At 47.4% G+C, this 25,248-nt stretch overlaps 7 protein-coding genes across 7 annotated transcripts; 2 read left to right on the top strand and 5 right to left on the bottom strand.

The window, feature by feature from the left end:
• Positions 1-885: 885 nt before the first annotated feature.
• aif1 (Apoptosis-inducing factor) lies at positions 886-2,640 on the bottom strand (the record flags this gene model as incomplete). The annotated part of the gene is made up of 2 exons (XM_031153038.1): positions 886-2,309; positions 2,355-2,640. Coding segments are annotated over 2 exons (1,710 nt in total), but the record flags the coding sequence as incomplete, so codon positions are not given.
• Positions 2,641-8,210: 5,570 nt separating this feature from the next.
• On the top strand, positions 8,211-9,071 carry grpe (GrpE-like protein, mitochondrial; the record flags this gene model as incomplete). The annotated part of the gene is made up of 2 exons (XM_031153037.1): positions 8,211-8,552; positions 8,622-9,071. The coding sequence occupies 2 exons, from the start codon at positions 8,211-8,213 to the stop codon at positions 9,069-9,071; spliced, it is 792 nt and encodes a 263-aa protein (XP_031001692.1).
• A 3,948-nt stretch (positions 9,072-13,019) lies between these two features.
• Positions 13,020-13,704, top strand: LHYA1_G008115 (uncharacterized protein; the record flags this gene model as incomplete). The annotated part of the gene is made up of 3 exons (XM_031153036.1): positions 13,020-13,201; positions 13,327-13,429; positions 13,552-13,704. The coding sequence occupies 3 exons, from the start codon at positions 13,020-13,022 to the stop codon at positions 13,702-13,704; spliced, it is 438 nt and encodes a 145-aa protein (XP_031001695.1).
• Positions 13,705-14,097: 393 nt separating this feature from the next.
• ADM-B (Disintegrin and metalloproteinase domain-containing protein B) lies at positions 14,098-16,690 on the bottom strand (the record flags this gene model as incomplete). The annotated part of the gene is made up of 3 exons (XM_031153035.1): positions 14,098-14,729; positions 14,781-16,559; positions 16,627-16,690. The coding sequence occupies 3 exons, from the start codon at positions 16,688-16,690 to the stop codon at positions 14,098-14,100; spliced, it is 2,475 nt and encodes an 824-aa protein (XP_031001694.1).
• Positions 16,691-18,332: 1,642 nt separating this feature from the next.
• facA (Acetyl-coenzyme A synthetase) lies at positions 18,333-20,661 on the bottom strand (the record flags this gene model as incomplete). The annotated part of the gene is given in 5 exon segments (XM_031153034.1): positions 18,333-18,434; positions 18,450-18,854; positions 18,907-19,167; positions 19,218-20,380; positions 20,595-20,661. 5 exon segments carry the CDS (start codon positions 20,659-20,661, stop codon positions 18,333-18,335), a joined length of 1,998 nt encoding a protein of 665 aa, XP_031001690.1.
• Positions 20,662-22,474: 1,813 nt separating this feature from the next.
• LHYA1_G008112 (uncharacterized protein) lies at positions 22,475-22,926 on the bottom strand (the record flags this gene model as incomplete). Its single annotated transcript, XM_031153033.1, has 3 exons — positions 22,475-22,677; positions 22,736-22,794; positions 22,868-22,926. The coding sequence occupies 3 exons, from the start codon at positions 22,924-22,926 to the stop codon at positions 22,475-22,477; spliced, it is 321 nt and encodes a 106-aa protein (XP_031001689.1).
• Positions 22,927-23,238: 312 nt separating this feature from the next.
• On the bottom strand, positions 23,239-24,736 carry MSF1 (Phenylalanine--tRNA ligase, mitochondrial; the record flags this gene model as incomplete). Its single annotated transcript, XM_031153032.1, has 2 exons — positions 23,239-24,569; positions 24,619-24,736. 2 exons carry the CDS (start codon positions 24,734-24,736, stop codon positions 23,239-23,241), a joined length of 1,449 nt encoding a protein of 482 aa, XP_031001691.1.
• Between the last annotated feature and the right edge of the window lie 512 nt (positions 24,737-25,248).

Here is a 25,248-nt window from a genome sequence, read left to right as displayed (position 1 = left end):
TGGGGGGAGGGGGAAATCATTCTTTATAGATATAGTGCTTTCATTTGTTGGATATGCATGAGATATGAGTTATTTGGAGTTCGGCATGGATGGAATACCCTGTGATGTTAGATTGTGATACTGCTTGCATTTAGAAGTTAAATTTAAGTTAATGATTTCAGATATCTATCCTGATGAAATACAGTTTGTATTGTTCTTCAAGGTTGGTCAAGTCCAAGTCCAAGGTGTCAAAAGCCTTACATAACTAAATACAACATGAGACTTATTCATTTCTCACATCCTACGAGGAATTCTCGTTCTTACAACTCCACACGCTACCCCACGGTGTGCTTAACTATATAGTTAAGCCACGGGCGAAAGCATGCTTCATCTCCGCCACAGTCGTGTACTATGCTCCCGGCAGCCTTCAGACTCCCTGCATGCATCCCCTACCGTAGTGCACAGGCCCTTGAGCGTGCAGTGCATACAAACCTTGCAGGGGTCGATTGCCGGGCCGGTCCGGCAGTTTATCCTACCCTGTCTTGCTATATATAGAACGAAATAAGAAGTTCTCTCATCAAGTTACTTGGCATGTTGCTGGTATGGACGGAATGGTTAGGAGTGATTCCATTTCTTGTGCCGCCGGTGCCAGAAGCATGTTTGGGTATAATTAAGCCATGTAGCAGGGCGAGCCATTCTTGTATGGTATCAAGTCAATCCTGCAGCCGTATAAACATGAAGTGGAAACGGATCGATGTCTATCTAGGTTCGCTAATCCGCTAGTAAATCTCGTAAGTAGGGAATCTTCGTCTAGGAACTAGCTCGAGGAGAGAGTACTGCGTGATTTTGCTGCAAACATTTGATCATTTCTCATTCCTAATATTCATTCCATTCCATCAGCAGTCCTCAAATCTGCAACTCAGCCGGCACGCTAATACTAAGCGGATCAACCCCCTTCTTCAGCTCACTTTTACTCGGCATCTTGCCCCTCCGCATGAGTTCACTAGACTGTGCCATAACCGGATCAACTTGCATACTCGCAACCGCAACCACTGTCTCGCCCTTTGTATAGTACGCCACGAACTTTGCCTCTTCAGGGCTCCCAGTAAGAACCAAATCGTCCCATCCATTTACGGTGTTACCGCAGTAACGCAGCTGGCTTCCGAGTGCTGACCAGAAAATTGGGATGAATGCCTTTGGAGGCGCAGATGGGTCGACGATGTGAGCTGCTGCTCCACGACCGGCGTTTTGAGCTACATTCCAGTGCTCGATGCGTGTCAGCGCGCCGTCACCTCCGGGACCATGGTAGGGGTAGGTAGCAATGTCGCCAATGGCGTAGACATCCTTCAGGCCTGAGACAACAAAGTTCTCATCAGTCTTGAGAGAACCATCTTTTTGTAGCTCCACAGCTTTATTGTCCTTTAGGAAAGTGGTGGCTGGTCCAACACCAGTGCCGAGGATCACGAGATCAGCTTCGAGGGTTGTGCCATCTTTGAGGAGAATGCCACCGACATTTGACGAGTTGGACTTTGAGGGAACGGCTTTTTCGACACCAGCGCTGAGCTTGAACTTGACACCGTTCTTCTCGAGGGTCTTTTGGAAGATCCTACCGACTTCTTCACCCATAACCCTCTCCAATGGAGCCTTTTCCATTCCAACAACTGTAACATCGTTATCCTTGGCGACAGCATTGGCGACTTCCATGCCAATGAAAGAACTTCCGATGATGACTATCTTCTTGTTCTTATCTCCGATAGCTCCGAGGATAGCCTTAACATGTGGGATTGTGCGAAGGAGAAAGATGTTGCTCAGGTCCTTGAAACCTGGTAGGGGTAGACTCTTGGGAGATCCTCCAGTAGCTAAGACCAGCTTCGTGTATGGGAATGAGCTTCCTCCCTTTGTTGAAACTTTCTTGGTAGAAAAGTCAACATCAGTGACCTCATCATTGACATAATTGATTGAGCCTTCCTTGAACCAAGCTTCATCTCGAAGAGCAATCTTGGATGGGTCGTCGATGAGAGCTTTCGATAGCTTGGTCCGGTCGATCGGGGGGTATCCTTCACTTCCAATCAACGTAATTGCTCCCTTGAAACCGTTCTCGCGAAGTGCTTCCAATGTTCCAAGAGCTCCACTTCCTCCACCAACAATAACCACCTTCTCTGAGCCAGCAGTCCCTGTGATCTTGATATTTGGCTTTCTTCGGCTGCCCTTGATGCTTTGTTGTTCACCAGTGATGTAGACCCCACCATTCTTTTCGGACAATTGGAAGGAGGGCAGGGCATCGATGGCAGGTGCATTCTCAATGTCTCCGTTTGAAGCCTTGAAGCAAGCTATTCAAATTAGCAACAGTATTTTCGGATTAAATCACGACTTACCTCCATGCCATGGGCAAGTAATCCTTCCATCACCAGTCAGAACTCCCTTTACCAGCGGGGCTCCATAGTGGGTACACTTGCTTCCCAAAGCGGTAGTCTTTCCTCCCACGTTCAATAGCAGCACCTTTCCCTCCTCGATGCCCTCGACTTCGACTTCTCTCTTCTCGCCAGACTTCAGATCGAGGCTGGTGAGGCCTTTGAGCTTGTATTCTGGAGCCATGATTCGTGACGTAGTGCTGAATGTTTGGGTAATGCTGAGATTGCGGGGTGAAGCTTGATGGAGGAACTGTCGAAGTACAGTGTTTGTCGGGAGTTTTAGAGAGAACATAAAACAATGTGGAGAGGGAAGGAAGAGGGAAGGAAGAGTGGAGGAAAATGGAAGAGGAATGGGTAGTGGTGAATGAAGAGGGGGAGGGAGGGAGGGAGAGCTACTTTGTGGTCAGTTGGGTGTGGTGGACAGTGGCATATTAGAAGAGGGATGTCAAGGTGATGTGGCGCCGACAGGGGGTGTTCTTTGAAACTGCAGAGCTGTGATTGGCTCATTCTCAGCATGCTTGAAATAACGTCACTACTGCATTACACTAGTAAAGCCATTAAGCTTCTTATACCCCTCCCTCCATTCCACGCCAGCATATTTATCTCTCACTGACTACCTTACCTACCTTAAGTATATATAATATCCTACTAGTTATTGGCTATTTATACAAGTGCGAATGCATATATGTATACAGCCACCGACTTAAACTCCTTTCTGAACACTCTGGTCTGTGTACTGCACGTGACTATCTCCCCTTTTCCGCTGAACCATAATATCCACTACCGGCCTTTTGCGGCGTGTTTCAAAATTGATGTACAGAGAATGGAATTGGTTTTGACTTGTATGTTACTAGGAGGCCTTTAAACTCTACAGTATCAGTTTTGTTTCATTTTCCATATCCACACCTCCAACGGATGCGGTTCACTCTCAAGGACGTCTTATAAACTGCATGGAAACGATATTGGGAAGAAAAGGCATGCCCTTCCTCTTATTCCTATAAAATCATACCCCTGCTATATCTTCGAGACAACTTCAAAAATATCCCTGATATCCTCATGGATAAACTTCCTCAATTTTTCCAGGTTCGTTGATGAATTGAAGGTAGTTTCGAAGCAGGGCTCGACTTCTTCCATAACCATCTTTAGCCGAATGTATGAAGATCGAAGAGCAATTGATAAGGGAGGGAAAACTGCAGGGAACGATCTGTTCAGTACGAACATCTGCTCTAGTATCAGGCGGACTCGGGACAGAGCAGATAGAAGAAGGGCACGTCTTTGTCGTCTTTCAGTGCTGTCGTCCAGGTGCGATATCAGACTCTAAGAAGGGGTATTAGAACAGAATTCTCAAGCATCTCCTTAATCTTTAATTGGATCCGGGACAGCTATCCACGCCTCGTCGTGCCAATCTAGCAGAGCTATTGTACTTACCTCTTCGCTTTCGAAATGTACCCTAACGCTCTTTATATCTGCCAAATGTTCCTTCAGCCAGTTAGATTGCAATGATACAATTGCTTGGGTCTGTTTTGCTGGCGTTTCGGTTGGATATTCGTACTTGATATGATCTCGTAGTTCTTGAATGTGTCGTTTCATTGGTTCGCCGAAAGTATCTAGTCCACTGGCGAGGCTACTTCATGATTAGCTTCTTTGGGTCTTTTGAAGCATATGACTTCTTGCGGCGGTCACATACTCTTGAGCAGCCATATTCATAAAGTCGACGCTTGACTTCTCCACAACCTCAACTGATTCTGTATTTTTTATCTGTGAAAGGCTTGGAAGTTTGGTCTCCTTTGCATCTGGTCCGTTCTTGATCTTAGCCGTTCTGTTGGAGTAATTTGAGAATTCGGCTCGCTTGCTGCGAGATTCGATGTCTTCGGAGGAGGGAAAAGAGCCAACAGAGTCGGTACGTTCCTGGTCGGGAAGTCGGTGACTGAATTGGACCGAAATCCGGTCGCCGTCAATGAAGGAGCTATTCATTACCACTTGTGCTTCTTCTGCGCTCGTGGATTTTTGGAACTCCACAAATCCGAAAGCCCTTTGGTCGCGCCTTAGTCTATTTTGTGGAATATGCACGTCCGTGATCTCTCCAAAGCCAAGAAACTTTTCGTGGAGGGCTTGCATGCTCAGGGAGCTACTGAATCCGCTAATACAGAGCCGTTTCATTGAGCAAGGTTGACCAGCCTCGACTCTGCGAGACAGCTTCCGAGGTAGCTCCACGTCATTGGTGGTGGTGGTGGTGGTGGTGGTTGTATGGCTTGAGGATTCCAAATCTTTGTGGTTAAGGTCGCTGCTTGCAAAATGAACCTGGATTACTCTGCCATCAACGAAAGAGCAGTCTAGTGCTATTTGAGCTTCTTCTGCACTCTCGATTTTCTGGAATTGGACAAATCCGAACGTTTTGTGGTCGCCTGTTCCATCCTCATATGGAATGAACACATCCGTGATTTTGCCAAAAGGGACGAAGATATCGTGTAGCCTTTGAGTACCTAGGAAGGGGCTGATTCTGTTAACAAAGAGTCGGTTCTGTGGTAGACCAATCTCAACCCTTCAAAGTATTAGACATCTGGGAAATGTTCAAGAGTGGCTAGGACACTAACCTTTTCGTTGGCCGCTCCTGATCGTGGTATTCTTGGGTTGATCTATCTGCCTGCATTGCGTCAATATCTGGCAGTGGCCTACTCCTTAGGAGGGTCGTGAGGTTTCTTACCTCTCGTTTTGAAGACCTCTGCCGCCTCCAAGAGCGAGATTTCATTGCGTATGAAGTTATACAGATCGTAAGTTCTTGTGTCAGGGATGAGAGGAGAGGGGTCTTGATACGTGATGGGTCTACTTATTTGTTGTGGGGCGGTCGCGTGGATCGAGTTGCTGTTCCTAGGTCTCGCTCGAGCATGGAGGTCGGCGGCAAAACAAAGACCTCGTTCAGACTCAGAGACAACCATGCCAAACATGTGAACACACTTGAACAGATTAGGCTCTACTCTCATAGATAGAGCTTCAAGCCGGAAAGTCAACCTCTCTTCTTCCGTAGACAAACCACATGCATTTGAAAAAGGAGGGGGGTCACGTGAACTAGAAAAACACTTGGTAACTTCGTTCCCGGTTTGCTTCGTCCCATTTATTAAACCAACTGCTACAATGAGCACTCGCACTAGTTCTGCTGATGATGGAATCCATCTGTATGTCTTCAAATTTTTCTTACAAGTCTTTTAAGCCTAGCAAACCAAACCTGGTGAATGAAGGTTTTGTTAGAAGCGCACCGTCAAGAAAGAGGCAAAGCTGGAGGAAAAGTTGTACTTAGAGAGATATGACATATATAATTATATTGAATTGATTCTTTTTTGAAAGACGTGAGTACCGTGTAATGGAAGAACTTCATGTTACTTCCATTTCTAGTAAGTGACATCCCCGTTAGTGAGATCTTTTCTAAACCTATATATTTGAAAATAGGTTAGTATAACAGAAAGCCTTGGTTGTACTCGGGTATCTCGAAGTAGGTTTTTGAAAGCATGAGATTCGTCTAGCGTCGAGAATGTCCATGTCCAAGTGAGTGATTCGGTAGTGGAAGATTTCGTTAAAACCTTGATCATAGTAATATCATACAGTTGAGTCATCGAAAGCTTGCTGCATAGAAAACTTGTCATTATATTAGTGCTCGGCTCTTTGCAGGTGACCACAAGTAGTATTCGCAAAAGCACAATCAATACCCCCAGGCAAAAGTTAGCTACTTTGCCGTGACAAAACAGAGTGCGCACATCCCAACCTAATTGCCTCCCAAAAACGCCACCAATACCGCATATCACAGCTCCATTTGTTCCTGTGTAATTGAGCTCAGAGCCTCTTATGCAAAACACACGAAAGAGACTCACCACTAGCTAAGATGACTGCGAACGCAGCAATCAACTCCTTCTTCCCTCCATAGTCTCCACTCGCGGCATCTTGAAAGTTTCATCTACAGGTGAAGGGAAAGTGAACACCATCTCAGCAACGCGAAACCTAGTTCGTTCCTTGATAAAAGAAATGACATCCTTTCTCATCTGCTTGTTCCCAGCTTTGAGCTCGCGAGCGTCTTGCAGGGATATAGGTGGCTCTGACTTTAGGTTTTCGTGTAGAGCGGAGTAGTCGTGAGAAATCATGGTTCCTGGATCGAAATCAACTTCGGAGAGGGACTTCGACTTTTGCTGCTGGTAGAATCCTGGGGGTGCTAAGCGAGAGGATGCCTTGATGTGTTTCAGCAGGTGTTTCAGCTAAAAGTTAAGGAAAGCAGAGAACCTACACCTGGTGTACCAGCAGAAGCACGTTCGCCGCCGATGGGCCCAAATGGTGAGTTTCCAAACCCTGGAGGAGGCGGATGACCGTGATAGGTAACGACAGGAAGATTGGTTGTTGGAGAAGAATTGCTGCCAACTGAAGTAGATCTTCTGCCATCTGAGAGAAACACACTACCAACCGAACGAGGTCTGCTACCATGAGATGGTCCATCATTGCCAATATCTGTAAACCCATCATCTATTTATTATTAGTAGAAGGTCTATGGAAAGAGACAATGGGACTTATACTTTCAAAGATCTGCGCCATGATTTCGGAAGAGCAACTAGATCTGTGACTATGGCTTCTGACATGGGAAGATGACTGGACAGGTCGCGAGGTTGGAGAGTGTTGAACATTCAATGTGAAAAGTGGAGTGGATGAGGTACGACGAAGGCGATAGATTCTAGAGGTTGTTGGAGATACCAGCTGGTCCTGGAAGACCCAGTAGCTGTCGCTGTCGCTCTCGTTCATCTTGAAGGGGAGACTAAAATAGCAGAATGGGACGAAGTATCCAGGTCTCAATGCGTACGCGCTGATGAAATGAGGTATATAATGCGTTTTCGCTCGCGGTTGATTGAGCGGCAGGGAGGTTTGGTAGGCCTTGAAGATGGACGTCTGCTCCGTTGAAGGCGAACACGACATCTCTCCGCTGACAATATCTACCGGGAGACGTGAATGATTTGTTAAGCGAAGGCGAACGGTTTTTGGTGAATTGGCCGAGGACTTCGAAATACTTAAAGATGTCGAGTCTTCAAAGACGCTTGAAGGATCAAGATGAGGGCGACTTGTCAAAAACATTTGGACTTTGGACTTAAAAGGAAAAATAACACGATGGCTAGCATCTGTAAGAACATGAGTATATTCCTTGACTCCAGCATACTCATCGTGAGAAGAGCAACGAATCCGCATAGTGTTTGCATCCGCTACCTAGGTAAATAATTATCTCTAAGTCACCTACACACATTTCTATAAAATGCCGAGGATTCTTAAGAATGTTGAATGTCCTATAAAATAATGAGTTTTGAAGGAAGCCGTCAAGGACTTATTCCTATGTATCTAGGTAGGCAAGGATGAAAGTGAGTAGATGGTTCCTGCCGAACATAGAACTGATGAGAGCGCTCGCGGAAATAGCAAAAGAATGTGAAAGTGATACCACAAGAGATGGTAGTAAGTTTCCAAGGCTTGCTACTGTCTTGCTTCCTAACTCCCTTCCTAACTCACCTCATCAACTTCAACCACTTCTTTGGGAATATTAAACATTTTCCTGTGCGTAAAGCTGTAATTACAATAGGTTGTCAGCTGCCGCGCCATCTTATCCTTGAGTTCAAGGTCTCCGGCCAATTTTATATCCCATGCTAGGTTTAGAAAATTATGCCTGTTTGCAAAATTTCGTGTCACTCAAGGCGCAGCTGATCATGATCAGGCGAGATAAATAGGGGGATGGCCGTTTAATTATCATCGTTCGCAGTGGGTCTATCATCTATTTCACAGCACGGACCAACACCTACCTATGCCATGTCAGAAAAAAATGTTGAACTTCAGATTTCATACGATACCATCAACACGCAACAAAACACACTAGACCTCACCATGATTCAAAGAACACTCATCAGACACACCCGGGCATTGAGCTCTAGCATCCGATCAGCACCCAGGACTGCTATAAGCAGACCTCAATTTATCCCAGCAAACAGACTGCCAGCTCGCCCATTGGCGTCAGCGAGATGGTATGCCACGGAACCAGAGGCAAAGAAGGACAGTGAACCTGCGGCTGCAGAAGGAAAGACAGAGGCGAAGACTGAGGATCCCGTCAAGAAGGAACTAGAGGTCAAGGAGAGGGAGATTATCGATCTTAAAGTACGTCGCAACACCCTCCTTCATCAATTTTATCACGAATCTAGCCTAACCTGACTTCTCCCCTTCTAGGATAAATACGTACGCTCCGTAGCCGAATTCCGCAACCTGCAGGAGCGGACAAAACGAGATATGCAAGCAGCGAAAGATTTCGCGATCCAGAAATTCGCCAAGGACCTTGTCGACAGCGTGGACAACCTCGACCGGGCCCTGACCACGGTTCCGCATGAAAAGCTCAATGCATCCGAGAAGTCGGAGCATCTTCAGGACCTAGTATCGTTGTACGAGGGTCTCAAGATGACAGAGGGGATCTTGATGTCAACGCTGAAGAAGCACGGACTAGAGAGATTCGATCCCAGTGTCGAGGGCGAGAAGTTCAACCCCAACGAACACGAGGCGACTTTCATGACGCCCATGGAGAGCAAGGAGGATAACACGGTGTTCCTCACGCAGCAAAAGGGCTTCAAACTTAATGGGCGGGTATTGCGGGCTGCGAAGGTCGGTGTTGTAAAGAACAGCTAGATGGGTCTCTGGGAGACGTGTATATGTATAAGTAAGGATGGGCTCACTGAAGGCGTTGGTTTGGAAATATTACTGCTCCTCTCTTGAGCGAACGGATCTGATGGGTCTGGATTTGTATGCATTATGTTGTATAGCTCTGGGGCTCTAGTTACATAAAGGCACAGACAATAATGGCTCTCTTATCTGGGCATTCTAAATGTACATGTATAAATCCGTGGCTCTGCCCACCATCATTACGCTCCAATTAGGTGTCCTTTCCTTCTCTGCCTCGAAACATCGCGTAACTATTGTACTTGCACAACGGTATGAAGATGTTTGGTAATCATAAACATCCTCCCACAATGCCATGCCATAGCGATTTGCCCAAAGCTACAGAATAGAAATTAGTAATAAGTAGAGAACTTTCCTAAAATGCACATCCGAAGATGTATTTGACTGACTCCTCAATCACCACGCGAGGCTGACCCCACCATCACTTTCGTAAAGGTCGTCCTCATAAAAGCGATTCTCTTGTGGGTCCTCCACGTATGGTGCTTCATAATTGGCCAGGTTGGAAGCATCCTCTCGTGTGTCCTCCATGTATGTTGGTTCATAATCGGCGACGTCGGAAGCACTATCGACCACATAAGAGCCACTGGAAGAACGAGAAGCAGCAGCAACAGCAAAACCATTACAGCCTGCTTCTTCGAGAGCTTTAAACAGGTCGTCCTTAAGATTCCGCAGCATTTCGATTTCCATCATAATATCTTCGAACCCAGCCGCCACGTCCTTAGCCAGCTCCATTTCCACATCAAGCATCTGCTCATTATCAGCTAGCTCTCTGAAGAATCGTTTGTATTGCCCTTTTCGCTTCTTGGGACTTGACTCTCCATCGATTTGTTCTGACAAAATAGCTTTGGACGGGTCGCCATTAATGGGCATATCATGCACCTGTGTGCGAGGTGTGGTTCCTGACGAGGTGGGATCGTTCAGATTTTGCTCTGATGATGTATGAGACAGAGATTCAGACCGATTTTGGACTTGGTCCATGTAGTCTTTGCTTATACAGGAGCTAGACAGATTGGACGATTTGGATTTCCTCTTCAGTGTCTTTGGCTGTGTACGCTTTTCCTTTGCCGATTTTGCGGCATCCAGCATCTCCTGCATCCGGTCCACTTCTTGATCGAGGTGCCATTTTTCGGCTGTTACTCCCTTCATAATGTCGGTGTTTCTGTTGAGAATCCAATTTTTTTGATATTTCTTTCTCTCCACCCGATCAACGGCTTCTCTGAACTCGCGTGCACCCAAGAGTGGATCATCTGGTGAAAGATAATATATAGCACCATCCTGCAAAACCTTGTCAGCATGCTACTCATTTCGACAGAAAAGATGCTAGACCTACATTGGTGTATGTCTCTGCAAGAGACGCGGTATCCGAACTTGCAAGGCTTGTGTTTCCATCAAGTAAATGGGCTCTGTCTATATCGACGGCAGCTTGAGGATCCATGGCACTGAAGTTTCGAGGTACTTGGGTGGCATCAACACCTAGGTATACAAGTCAGAAACGTTGATCTTTGGGTTCGAGAAATTACAGACCTAGCGGTGCGTACAGCAAAGTCGGGCTTTGCGGCGTCTCGTATCCTCCCGATATTCCTGTCACGATACTGAGCCTACCATTTTTGAACTGCAGCTTCATATTACGTGGTGGCGGGATAATGCCTTCCATGTCGTACCTCTCAGATGGAATTGGGCTCTATTGTTTTCCATATTTTTAGCTCTGTGACTACGGCCGAGGCCAAGCTAACAAATAACATTTGAACTTACTTGAATTTTCATATCTTTGTGTTTATAAGGATTGCCCTCAATCGCGCCTTGGGCCCAGAATGCAAATATCTCTGGGGTGATTCGAAGGGCCCGCGGATCTCCTTCGGAATCGATGTCGTCAGAAACCTCTTCGACATACCATCCGTATAAATCGTCTTGTTGATGGATAGGTATTGCCTCGGGGCCGATACGGCGGGGGTAACCAACAGCCGAAAGGGTCGCTTTGTAATGATAGGACTCCATCTTCCTTCTGTGCGCAGCAGAGAGCTCACGTTCGCACTCAGGATCCACCCAAGAACCATTACACGAAAGGTACCCAAAGTTTGCCCAAACCCTATCCTTCCAGTAATGGCTCGGTGGCAGTTTTGGGGAGACCACCTCGAAATTGTTCCAGGCAGCCGGTGCCTTGCTTCCCTGCAATGAATGGTATCCACTGTCTCCGACCATACTACTTGGTATTGCTGGTTCTGGCCCCTTCGATAAATGATGTCCAATGCCTCTGTCAGGGCTCCTTGAACTTTCTGGCTGCGGCGCCTTCGAGGGATCGTATCCGATATCTTCGGCCACTTCCTCTGGAATCACTGGCGGCGGTCGGTGCGATGCAAACGACATAATCTTTCTTGCTACAATTGGATCCCAGAAGAATTTCATCCCCTGGGGTAGTCTGGTTATGCTGGTCAGTATGTTGTAAATATACGTTGGAATACTTCTTACTGTTCGATGTGTGTCATGCAAGAGATGGGAAGTTGCACTTCGACTTGTGGGGGACTCCTCGATCTATTAGAGTACAAAGCCGAATGCAATGGGTCTGGCAGCGGGTCATATTGCGAAATGACTCTGCCGCGCGCGTGTGCGTAGGCATGAAGAGTACTTGCTGTAATCTCGAGGCGGGCGTTGGGATTCGGCTGTCCGCGGATTCCTGACTCTACTTCTTCAGGATGGCTCACTGCCATATTTATAAGCCCTAGTCAACCTTGGGTGAATGCAATCATAGAGACTTACATCTCGTAACCATCATTAGCGACTACCCAGGCTTGTATACTTTGGCGTACGGGAGGTACAAAATGCGCTTCGTATCAGACACAGGCATGCATGGATGCATAGATGGGAAGAGCAAGGCGAGTATCGAAGGAGTAGAGCAGCACACGAGGGGCTATATTGCTTGTCGTCGTCGCCAGGATATGCGCCGTTAAAAGCAGGCTCGCTTGACTTGAAAGCGATGCTTTCCATGGAGCGAGTTGGATTGTGAATTGTTGATCACGCGTAAATCTCCAATTTAAAATTGCAATTTAAACAAGAGGTTGTGAATTTTGCCTACAGATACCGGTCGTCGAAATACTTTGCTGGCGGGCAACGAACTTGCTCGGCTACGAAGGCCTTGTAGGTACCATGGACATGTAAATATACTTCGGTACAAAACAGTCTCAAGTGAGCTGCAGAAAGGATCACGAAAGCACTTATACAAGCAGACTGCTAATATCACAACACTATGTATATTTAATGATCATCAACCGCCAACTCCAAGGCTCTGGTCCGAATAGGCGTGGACAAAGAATAAATTCCAATCTAACAGAGTGCAGCCAATGATGGGGATATTGCATGCATTGAACCCAGCTTCGGGTATGAGAAGGCTACACCAAAACAACTCGTTCAGGCAATAGCACAAATAACAACAGGTTCCTCTGGCACTCACATTATTGCTAAATCGCATATATACGTTTCATATCAAACAAGTATATCACGCGACACCGGAGGGAATTCCTGGATCAAAGGGATTCGTACAGGTCATCCTGGAGTGTTATATAGTTATTGAGGACAGTGATGGTGATGTCTCGACGGAGCCGGGAAATATATTTTACGTTTTCAAAATCCACGTGATACCCCTCAATCTGAACCTCAAGCATGCCTTCCTTCCCTTTCGTATCTCCCTACAAGTAATACTTTCCTTATCAAGTCAATTCTACTTAAGCAGAGCAAGGACGAAACTCATCTTGCTAACTAGCACGACCTTAGAATTCTTAAAACCCAAACGTTCAACTGCAACGATCTCAGGCAACAGCCCAACACCAGCTTCCCCTCCAATCCCTCTTCTAGGACTAAGCCAACATCACCAACAGCGACAACACCCACAACCTTCCAAAGAAAATGTCTACACCATCCCACACTCCCAAATCCACCCACAAACCCCACACCCCCCACGCCGCGTCTTTCTCCTCATCAACCCCTTTCACAGGAGCAATGCGCGACCGTCAAGCCCGCAACAAAGACTACCCGACGTCCGAGGACTCCGATTCATCGTGGGACGGGCCGAGTGGACGATTCGATGCGTAAGTAAAACATTTCCCTCTCCTCTTTATTCCTTTGGAGTCTAGTTTCATGATGTAATAAAGCTAGATAACTCATTACCTTACCTACCTACTTTTAGTTTTACTTTTGCTGACCGAGGTGATAGATATGGCAATGATTCATATTCCAATATCCAACTGCGGCGCGACGCGGCTATTAAACTGGATAATCCGGAAATTGTCATGATGCTGGCTATGGCTAGGAACGATGTACGTTTATGTTATCATATCCCTTTACTTCCACCTCTTCTCTCCCTCTTATTTCCCTCGTCCACTTTCACTTTCACTTCCGTAAAAGAAAGAAAGGGAATCAGCGCTGATGACCACAAAAGAGCGTCCCAGCTACGAGAAACTATCTAATGAACATCATGTGTGGCTTTACTACGCAAGAGGACCTAGAGGCCGAGGAAGCGCTGAGGGACGAGAAGGGCAAGGCAGCGGGATCTGGGTCTGGGTCCGCATCGCGGAGGCTTTTTTCTGGGTAATGGAAAGAAAGGTCTTTGAGAGTCACTGAGAAGTAGGTATCTTTGACAGGAATGACTGGACTGCTAGACTGGAGAGTGTTTTTTTCTTCGGGTTGGTTTTATTGGGTTCTACTGTATTAGCAGGGCGCTTCGGTTTCACGAATTAACGACATCACGTATCAAGACTAACAGGTATTGCGAATCAGTATGTTATTTATCCCATCTTCCTTCCATGTGATCTTGCCAATATACAATGATCTACAAAAAATACAATGACCTTCCTTCCCTCTCCCCATGCTAAATCAACGCAAGCGTATCTGCCTGCGCACCTAATGTATCATGCCATGTCCAAAAGTCAAATCCAATTCAATCCCAATGCTCCAATTATCCTTAACGCCTGCCCAAGTGCAAAATTTATGCATATCTAACCGTCGGTTGCCAACTAGGTGCTGGGGGCTGCCACCTCCCGTTCTGGTCCCAACCTGCACTATTTCCATTCCCACCTCCACCTCTAGGACTCCCATTGGCGCCGCGCATCTCAGGATTCAGAGGCGGTGGCGGCATGCCGTTGTTCCACTGATTCGGCGGTCCTCTTCTCCCCCCATTCCAGCCTGGAGGAACGTTCTGTGCTAATGCAAGCTGGCGTGCTTTGGCGTTCTTATTCCTCCTGACACGACTGACGCAACATGAGAGGATGGCTATGATCAACAGCCCACCGACTACTGATGCTATAGCAATGACCAGCGTCCTATTTTTCTGAATCCAGCTCTTGATCTCTTTCCCCACGCTCGAGCCCGTGCATTGTCCGTTGGCACATTTCCCTCCACCTTGACATGATGTTCCATCGAGGAAGTTCTGCTGCATAGAGTAGCATACATTCGAGCCGAATTCTGGAGAAGCGCAAGAGATTTGACACCCTGATGAAGAGCACGCGTACGTGTCGTTGCCTGTAGTGTATGAACCCATCAATGTTTTGCATTGCAGGTCTCGGGATGTGCATTGACCTGCAGCACAGGCAAGAGAACTGGAGTTACCGCATTTTGTCCCTGCAAATTATTAGCAAGTGACCATAGGAAGAGGGAGCAGAGCAAATTTACCATCTGGAGCATTAGCATCTACTGGACAGGCAGCAGCAGTACCACTGCAAGTCTCTTGAGGATCGCAGCTGCCTGTACTAGCCCGGCAGATGGTGCCATTCGAGGCAAATTGACAGGATGATGAACAACAATCCTCATTGCTGGGATCACAGACTGAGCCAGACTTGAATTTGCAAGTAGTTGCATCGCAACAAGGGTTTGATCCACACCCACTCGTGCCACCACAGTCACAGTCTTCGTCAGCTTCTACAATTCCATTTCCACATTGGCTTCCAGTGATGATAGAAACGTCCTTGTTTGCGGCTAAACAGGTGGTCTTGACGCTATTCCTGCCAAAGCCAGCACATATGTTGCCAATAGTGCAAGGTGAGAATTTCTGAATATTAGACCCAGTACTGGGATTCATGATGTAAGCCCCACCAGCATCACAAGTATCTGCACTGAGAGGACAACACTGCTGAGAGGCAACAGTAGTACCATCGGCACAGGTTTGTGAAGTGCAATCGTGGACAGCGCCAAAGGTATGTCCAGTTTCATGAGCAACGACCTGCCACTCCGTGCTCGTTCTGACAACGACATTCGCACCACTGATAGTTTCGTTGCCTGCTCCACTCGAACCTGCAGCAACCTGGGAGGTAGTAACACAAGCTTGGCCTAGCCATGCCAAACCGACAGCAGATCCGGTGGCACATGTGCTGAGAAGTGTCCAGTAGGCATTCTGATCCCCACGCTCACCCCTCCAAGCGGAAAATAGGTTGAGCCTATCTTGGATGGTGACATTGTCACTGCAGCCAATGTTCCAAGGGGCTGCAGCCTGAGCGGTGGCAGGGCAATTCGAAGGGCTGACTGTCAAGTTTTTCAGACCGAGGGTGATGTTAAAGCTATCCTCATATTGGGTTGAAGCTGTGTTGATCACCGAGATAATATTAGATCGAACGGCTGAATCATTGGCGAATTGACCCGTATACGTGCAGTCAGTTGCCACACCTACGAGAGCGACTTTTCGAGTTGACGGGCACCCAGCTGTCTGCCCAATGTTGCTTGTCAAATTGACACCTGCAGAGTTTCCCCCAGTCTGTCCATCAATCTGGCGACCAAAGATTGAACGTGTTGACTCTGATCCCCAGAATTTGTCGTCCCGCTTCAACATGGCCCTATATACAGGGTGGTCCAGTTGGGTGTTGAATCTCAATCCATCCGCAGAGCAAGAAGGGTCCTCTCCAGCGCCTCTCTTCAACTCCGTATGTAAGACCCCATCGCCATCTTCACTAAACGCCCCAACGATATCCGAGTCTCTCCAGACAACCATATATTCGTGATTACTCTCCTGTGGTACCGGATCCAGATTATGCCTTGTTTGCATGTAATTCGTCCTTGTTTGAATATGGTGATGATTCCCATCAACTCTGAATGCACCCTCGAACAGCGGATGTGCGCCATCTCGTTGGACCATAACACGAGCCCAACCAACATTCTCCCACTCGGCGCCTATATAACGTTGCAGTAACGCCTGCCCCTTGAAAACTCTATATTCCGCTCTGTCGATCGGCACCGAATTGCTTATTGTTCCATCGGGGGCCAGGTACGAGACCATGGCTCCATCTGCAATAACATCGTGATTTGGCGATAATATTAACTTAATATGTTGCTTCTCTTCGTGCAGGTCAAATGAGAGGGAAAATTGTGATAGCGCGTGTATTCGATTCGAGGGTGTATGTAGTACTGCGTTATCTACTGAAGATAGATATGTAATGGGATTTCTTTGTTGTGAATGGGCTGCTCAGGAGGTTAGCTGCCGGTTCAAAGGTCGCATAGCTGAGGCTGAGGCTGAAGGGGAATTTCATACCATTAATAGTCGAGAAAAACACAGCACTGACGATACTCGCCGTTATGCTCCTTATAAACCTCATAGTCTTCGTCTCGGATTCCTCGGATTGCAGGATAAGAGTGCTCCTCTTGAAGGTTACCGCCTCCTCTCAACTCGCTCCAAAATCCGTTGTTCAAGGGCTCATCCAGGCGCACTCGAAGCTTTGCGTATAACTGAAGTCGGTGTTCCAATATGTATATGTATGAATAGCTCAGCGACAATGAGTGAGTATATAAGTGTGTAGATGCGGTCGACTGCAATGAGCGAGAGTGTAAATGATTGTTGTTGGTGGTAGATGTGATGCGATGCGATGCCTCGATAGAGTTGATTGTTTTCGTCCGTCCTGGCCTGGTAAGACTTACTATAGGGTCTTCTAAGTCGGCGGGCCGATCGGATCGATAAGCAAGCGTGGCTCTAGGCCTGAAACCTTCTCTGGGTCTGGGGCAGCGGAGGGGAGAAGGCGAAGCGCTGGACTCGATAAAGAGGAGGGAATTAATCACCGTCTAAAGTACAAATAGGAACTTTATGAGCAGTCGATTCAAATCCCAAGTCATTCGAGTCCCAAGCAACCGGATGATTGCATTGCGTGGACTTGCAGCGCCTTTCTTTGTTCTCATAAGTGGAATACGAAGATCAATGGAACTGCGGGCTTGGCTTGACTTGGCTTTCCTTTATTCTTACAAACTTCCCAAATTCCCAATCTCACCTCACAAATCATGGTCAAATAAGCTTACTTTTCCGCCCGATCGTCTGGATTCATGTCGGTCCCAACCACACACAACAAAGTGGCAAAGTACTTCGTACTTTTACATACTCCGTAAGTCATCCTGAACATCACTTCTTCCTCCCGGCTAGCAGTCAGCCACAGCGACAATACACCATTCTTCTCTTCTCATTGGCTGTGCTTCTCGTTGTGAGATTCCCACGCCTCCCCCCTATCTCCATCCGATCTCGTCTCTGCAGTGTTTCGTCCCGAGCAGTATCAAGTTTCACGTACCTGTTTGGAGCCATTCCTCTTGATTACCTGTATCACATGTCTGTGCCGTATTCCACGTCCCTTTGATTCATTCATAGATAGAGAGATTCATAGATAAATATATATTTCAATTCCATTCATCTAATGTCCGAATGGTCTCTAATCCGAAGTCCTGCATCTGACTAGCCCATACCTACCCGTATCCGTACCACCCCACCAATTGTATCTTGCACAAATCCTAACCAGCGTTGCACAGATTACGTACAGTAGTAGTCTTTTCGTTTTGCATGGTGGAGGCTGTGCTGTGCTACGGAGTATGCATAAGTGTCACGAGCACATGTTAACCATCCATCCCCTGTTTCGGAGTTAAGAGACATGACATGGGCACGGAGTCACGAAGGGTACAAGTAACAAAATACCAAAAAAATATGTCTCTTAGTATTGCTCATTTCTCTTGGCCGGCATATAATCTATGCCGAAAGCCGATATCTAGCTACATATCTGTGGCTTAGATGACCATGACGAATTTGTATCCAAAAGACTTCCTATACTATGTTGATTCAGCAGCTACAGTACAGTACAAGAGTACGCATTGCCATCATGAACTACCAAGGTGACAGTTTCCAAGAAAAGTCCAATCTTCATTGACTCCAAAATCCTTTTGCAAAACAAGCAAACGCTAGATGACTTTGACCTGAACATTCTTCTCCTACTTCTTCCGCGATGCTTGAACAGTCTCGATGATCTTGTCTACCACGCTGGGATCCGAGAGCTGTTTGTCATTGTCAGCATGTACACGCATAGCCTCAAACTGAGGGAAACTTACAGTTGAAATATCACCAAGCTGGTCCTCCTCACCTGCCAGAATCTTCCGCAAGATCCGACGCATAATCTTCCCGCTTCGGGTCTTTGGCAGATCCGGCACAACGAAGATAGCCTTGGGTGCTGCAAAGGGACCAATACTCTTTCTTACTTGAAGAATAAGGTCTTTGCGGAGTTGGTCTGTGACCTCGTTTCCTTCCTTGATAGCGACAAAGGCGTTGACGGCTTGGCCAGTCAGCTCGTCGTTGATACCGACAACGGCTGCTTCTGCGACGGCGTGGTGCTCAATTAGGGCTGCTTCGATTTCGGCCGTCGAGAGACGATGGCCGGAGACGTTGACCACGTCGTCGACTCGGCCTCGGATCCAGTAGTATCCCTCGTGGTCACGACCAGCTCCATCACCCGTGAACTGGGAAGAATCAGTATAGTTAGCCAAAAGCTAGTGATGAAAGTTTACTAACGTAGAGACCCTTGTAAACATTCAGGTATGTATCCATATAACGCTTGTGAGCACCCCAGACGGTACGAGCCATACTCGGCCATGGCTGCTTGAAGGCCAAAACACCCTCCACATCATTTCCATGGATCTCCTCGCCAGAGACCGGGTCAATGATCGCGGGCTCAATCCCAAAGAAAGGAAGAGATGCGGATCCAGGTTTGGTGGGAGTGATACCAGCTAGAGGAGTGATGACGTTACAGCCAGTCTCGGTCTGCCAGTATGTCTACATTCAATTAGTAACTTCAAGCTCAGTAAATATCAGCCTTTACTCACATCAATCACGTGTGCTTCCTCCTTTCCAACAATTTCGAAATACCACTTCCAAACTTCAGCTGCAATTGGCTCACCCACGGAACCCAACACACGGAGATGTTTCATTTGTGCCTTGACATGATGGTCACCAGCGCGCTTGAGTAATCTCAGCGCGGTCGGAGCAACGTAGAATTGAGTGACTTCGTGCTTCGCGATCACATCCCAGTATCTTGAGAAGTTGGGATACGCGGGAGTACCCTCAAAGACAACAGTCGCAACACCCAGAAGCAGAGGAGCGTAGACTACATATGTGTGTCCCGTAATCCATCCCACATCTCCACCACAGAAAAACTTGTCAGAGTCATGGATATCAAACACATATTTTCCAGTCGCAGCTGCACCGACCAGGTATCCAGCTGTAGAGTGCATTACACCCTTTGGCTTACCCGTCGAACCAGATGTGTAGAGCAGGAAAAGTGGATCCTCCGAGTTCATTGGCTCGGGAGCAATATAGGAAGGCCATTTCTCGACCTCCTCATGCCACCACCAATCGCGGCCCTCGGTCCATGGAACCTCTGCACCGGTTCGCTTGTAGACGAGACAATGTGTGACGTCTGGGCATTGTTTAAGAGCATCATCCACAATCTTCTTCGTGCCGATTAATTTTCCACCTCGCTTGCCCTCATCAGTGGTAATGACAACCTTTGATTGAGCATCAATGACACGATCGCGCAGAGAATCGGCTGAAAATCCAGCAAAGACGACTGAGTGCACAGCTCCAATACGCGAACAGGCAAGGAAGGCAATAAGCGCCTCTGGAATCATGGGTAGGTAGATAGCAACTGTATCTCCCTTCTTAACACCCATCTGCTTCAGCACATAAGCCGTCCTGCAGACTTCTCTGAGGAGCTCGCCATATGTGAGAGTGCGGCCATCAGAGGCCTCATCCGCTTCGTAGATGATGGCTGGTTTGTCGGGGTTCTTGATCGCGTGACGGTCCACGCAGTTGTATGAGGCGTTTAGTTGCCCCTCCAAGTACCACGAGTTATCGCCGTTTGCAAAACTGCCTGCATGGACAGTCTGGAAATCTCGCTGCCACGTGAGCAATTCGCGACCTAATCTACCCCAGAACTTGTCGGGTTCGGTGATTGACTCCTTGTATAGTGACTGGTATTCCTCGAGGCCTACCAATCTTAGCTTCATTCACGCACCACAGAGATTTTGATTACGTACCACTCAAATGAGGTTTACTTGGATGTTCTAGTAAGGTTAATCGAATGCCTTTAAAGGAGGGACTTTACCGTAGATTCCTCAGCATGACTTACTCTCAAACATCTTTTGTGGGGGATCTTGAGCAATGGTTAGCAAGCGCATTTACAGGATGAAAATGCCACTCACGGAAAGTATCCACCAGGTGTGCTTCTGCCACCACGGGGTTACTGGGTTTAACATCGCCTTCCGACATGATTGCTTGGTTTGTCGTCGCTCAGAAGAAAAGTGAGGTTGGGGGAAAAGTGGGGTCAATATTGTTATGCGATCCGCGGTGCAAAGCTCAAGGCTGCTTGTGACCGAAAGCCGGAGGGACGCAAAGCTGCAACTTATAACCAAAAGGCGAATTCACACTGCGGGTGAGGAAGGGAGGAGATGGATTATTATATGGGCTTCTAGGCTCGGTAGATGAGGAGAATGAGTGTTCAGATGAAGATGAGGATGAGGAAGGGATGATGGGCACAACATATAAGTTCGGAGGAAAGGACCGTGGATTCAACATTCTATCTGGCTGGGACCATCACGCCCCGGCTATTGAATTCCGGTGAGTGGTTGGTTGGTTGGTTTCCAGGGGACCAGGCGTCATCCACCCATCCGAGAACATCAGCAAGGCGGCCTTGTACTTATATGGCCTAGCTGCGAAGGGTAAGCTGTGGGGTTTGGTAGACTCTGTCTGCACTGCTACTCTGCTCCGTGAACGTCTTTACTACCGTACCTACCCTACCCACCGTGGCACTTCCACTTCTGAAAGTCTATATGGGCATCTACCTAGGTAAAGGGCAGGCAGCTCTAGCTGGTCTGGAGGTGGTAAAGGGATTCATTCTAGACTCCATGTGTTTGTGGTACGGGTACGGTAGACGTACGGTAGGTATACAGACAGTACCGGCACGCTGGGTTCAGTGGGTTGAAGGAAATTGAACAAAGGAAATTAGTCGCCGTAGTACCGTACATTTCTCCGACGTAGGTATACTCTCGAGCGGGGTTACTCGGGATAGTACAACATAGCACAACATTTGCAGCTGTGCTTAAGACTTCTGCTGCGGGTGCAAGGCACACTCCTGCCTGCATTTCCCCAGAGTTGACAGATTGTCTTATGTGTGTGTGTGTGTCCCTTACATTCCAGAACTGGGCCGAGAAGGCGATTGGCTTTGCGAAAGCCGTGATTGGTGGCCGCACTCGGCGTTGGTTCCTCTTACGAGAGGGATGGGATTGTCTGTTCGTGGGCTGCACTGTTCGCACGGTGCACCTTGGTGGCAAGAGGTAGCGGGGTAAGAGACAAGGCTGAGTGAGGCTGCAAGTACGAAGCTTCGTAGAGTAACCTACCTACGGGGTATTGCCACTAGACTTCAGCATACAATTTATGAGGCTTGAATGTTCCGGGGTATTATCGCCGCTATTTGATCTCCAGATGTATCGTTCTCTCTCGGAAATTAAGGTAGCCAAGAAGGTTTTCCAGATTCGTTACTCTACTCTACTCTACTCTACTCTCTATTCCAAACTTCTATAGTATCTCTCAACTGATCTTTAAAATACCCCAAAAGAATAATCTTTTATTAATTTGTTGAACTGAGAAAGAAATTACAACCCAGGGGTTCAAATGCAAAGCTCGGCGCCGCTCGGGTGGAAGCTGAATAAAGTCTACCGAAAACATCCAGCCAATTCTCTCGGCTTCACGGAAAGCTCCTTTTCTATGTCTGCTTTACAGTACCGTAGAAAATTGTACAGTCAGCACTCGCTGTATCACATGAATATGTATCATCTCCCATATCAAGCAATATGCAAACAGATCCCGGTTCCATTCCGAACATGCCACTGCATAGACATGCATGCAGTTGTTTATTACTGTACATCCATCCACCTATGTTTATCCACTTCAAGCAACTCTCAACAATAATAAAATCCCAAACAATAAATTAATCTCGGGACTTCTTCCCCTACAAGTACAGTTCTCCTTCAGACATCTACTTCTATCTACCCAACTACCGGCCTATCCACCAACACCACTCCCCTCACCATACCCCTGCACCCCCCCTCGCCTGCTCCTTCGTCCCCTCCTCCATCCCACGCCCAACACCCCCCTCATTCCCCACCGTCTCGCCCCCAAACCCATGTTCACTAATCGCCTCTCCATACCTAACATTCTCCGCCGTCTTCTCGCCTCTGTCCTTCTTCTCCTTTGCAGCTTGTTGATCTGCTTCGTTGGGATTGGAATCTACATGAACCATTAATTAACGTCATATAGAATCAATTCTGTAACAAATATAACATACCACCGAATTGACCCTTGGCTTTAGCGTGCGGTTTCGTAAAAGTGTTGACGGATTCGTATCTATTGGAAGAAAGAAATATGTAAGTAAGCATAGAGTTAGTAAACAAGGCAGGCAAGGGAAGAAAGAACGCACTGGGTATTCTCTCCACCTGGCTCCGTGTCCATGAGTTTTGTGTTTGTCGCTTGAGACATCTTGTATGAGTATAGGTGGCTGATTGAGGAACTTGGGATTATGGAGAGGAGGGATGGGAGTTGAATTGGACATGGAAATGATAAGATGGGGGGACGGAAGCTGTTATGACGTATGCGGGGAAAGAGCCGAGAGAGTCAACGTTTTACTTCTAGAACACAGGGACTTATATGTAAGCTTGGTGATAAATTCGCTTCGCAGGAAGCGTGTAATTTGATATGGGTATTATATATGATACAAGTATATAGGTGGAGAGTGAACCTTTGCCCCCTTTTGGGTATCCTATTTTACAACAGTACATTCCTACAATGCTCTCATCTGAGCTCAACACCCAATTTATTTACCAACTCTCTCCTTACTCGCTCGTGATACTCATTAGCCTCCTCGTTCGTCAGTGTCCTCTCCAGACTCCGATAGTTGATCCTATAGCACAAGCTCTTCCTTCCCGTCTTGGGATGCGTAAATTCATCCACCTGCGTGACATCTTCCACTGCATCGCCTCCAATATCCCTCACAATTTCCATGATATCGTTTTCATGGAAATCCTGCGTATTTGCTCGTATCCCACCACCAGCAGAAGATGAGGAAGATCGAAGCCAAAACGCAACATCCTTGTAACAAGCTGGGAATTTCGAGAATGGTACAAACCGCTTCAGCTTGTCCATGTTCTCAGACACCCCCTTGAATTGGCCTAAGAAACGCTCATCCTGGGACCAAAATAATCGTATGTCAGGAATCTCAAAAAGAAGCATGGCAATCCTCTCCAACCCCACGCCAAAGGCCCACCCGACCTGTGAAGGCACGCCTGCTTTCTCCATTATATCCTGTTTGACCACCCCACACCCCAGAACCTCAAGCCAATCCCCCTGCCAGAAAATTTCCAACTCCCAGGACGGACTCGTAAATGGGAAGTACGCCTCAACCCACCGCACCTTCAACGGCTCATCCGCAAAATTCGGATTTGCAGCAATAGCAGCCTTCTTCGCCTGCGAAAAGATCTCCACAACCACTAGCTCCAGACTCCTCTTCAAGTGAGCAGCAATGGCTTCTGCCTCATCATGTGTATGCTTTCCATCCTGCAACGGATTCCTTTCCGCATGTGTCGGCGGATTTGGATCCTCCACAATCATATCATGCGTAGGCAAGGCAGCTATATCCTCCCACACGGCCTGCACTATATTCCCTCCTGGCGCCTTCTTGCGGTCCCACATGCGCGCTCCTTCCATCTGGTGGAATACAGGGTAGTGGGTTCGGTCGATGGCATCACGACGGTAGACATCTGCGCTGATGAGGAAGCCGGGGCTTTGGTTCAAGGCAAAGGTATCGGCTTGGTGGGCACTGGTATGGGTTCTTAGGACGGTGTCTTCGTTGACATAATAAGTATCTGTTTTGCTGCGTCCTGGATGGTCGGCGGGGAAGCCTAGGGAGTCGAAGTTTTGAAGGGTTGAGACAATAGGGAAGAAGGTATTGTGGTATTTGTAGGTTGGGGCTGGGAAGCGGGATTCGATGATGGAGCGGGTTATGGAGATGGGGTGATCTTTTTGGACGTGCAATTGGCGTGCAATTGAGGCAGCGATGGTGGGAGGGACATTGTACCAGTCATCTGTTTGGTAGGATCTGCCGCTGAGGTTGATGGTTTTTGGTGCTGTGGTGTGTTAGGAGCAGTTCTTCTTCTTTTGGAAGCTTGGGTCTACCTGAGGAGGAGCTATACCGACACTGAGTACATGCTGTTACTTTTCGGGAAGAGGAATTGATAAATAAGGTCAATGCTTCTCTCCCCGCAGAGAAAGGGCGACTTCGAAGAGATCTCATAATAAATGTCAGGCTTGGAGAGAGGCTCTACCTTAGCTTAGCTTGGGTATATCTCAAGCTTTCACTGACAGGCAGGCTCGGCAGGCTACTCCAGAGTAGGACAGGTACAAGTACAGTAGTAAAGAACAGCTTCTGTTTGGTTGATGCGCGGAACAGGGATGCGCTATGACGGAGATCCGCGGCTTCCAAGGTTTCTCTGCGAAATCGGCTGCAATTGAAGTGAGGTACAGAGAATGCTTCATTGAAAAAGACAAAGTATAACACAATTTAATAATTAAAGTCGAAATACTTTGGATATTTAGATTCTTTTTGATCTACGTAAGTATCTTGAAAGTGTTCATTTGATACCGGAGGTTTCGCCCCAAAGCAAAGGAAGGTCAAGGCCATTTTTATATCACCGGGCGACCTAGTAAAAAAGTGTGGACCGCATCCTGTTTGACAAGCTTCCTCTTCAGAACCCAATTCAGCCTTCCCACTACCGCTACTGTACTACATAATCTATCCTCACCTCC

Source organism: Lachnellula hyalina, assembly GCF_007821495.1.
Source record: "Lachnellula hyalina strain CBS 185.66 chromosome Unknown contig00218, whole genome shotgun sequence".
NCBI classification, from domain to species: Eukaryota; Fungi; Ascomycota; class Leotiomycetes; order Helotiales; family Lachnaceae; genus Lachnellula; species Lachnellula hyalina.
Note: the sequence above shows the minus strand (reverse complement) of the source record. Positions and strands in the feature narration are given on the sequence as shown.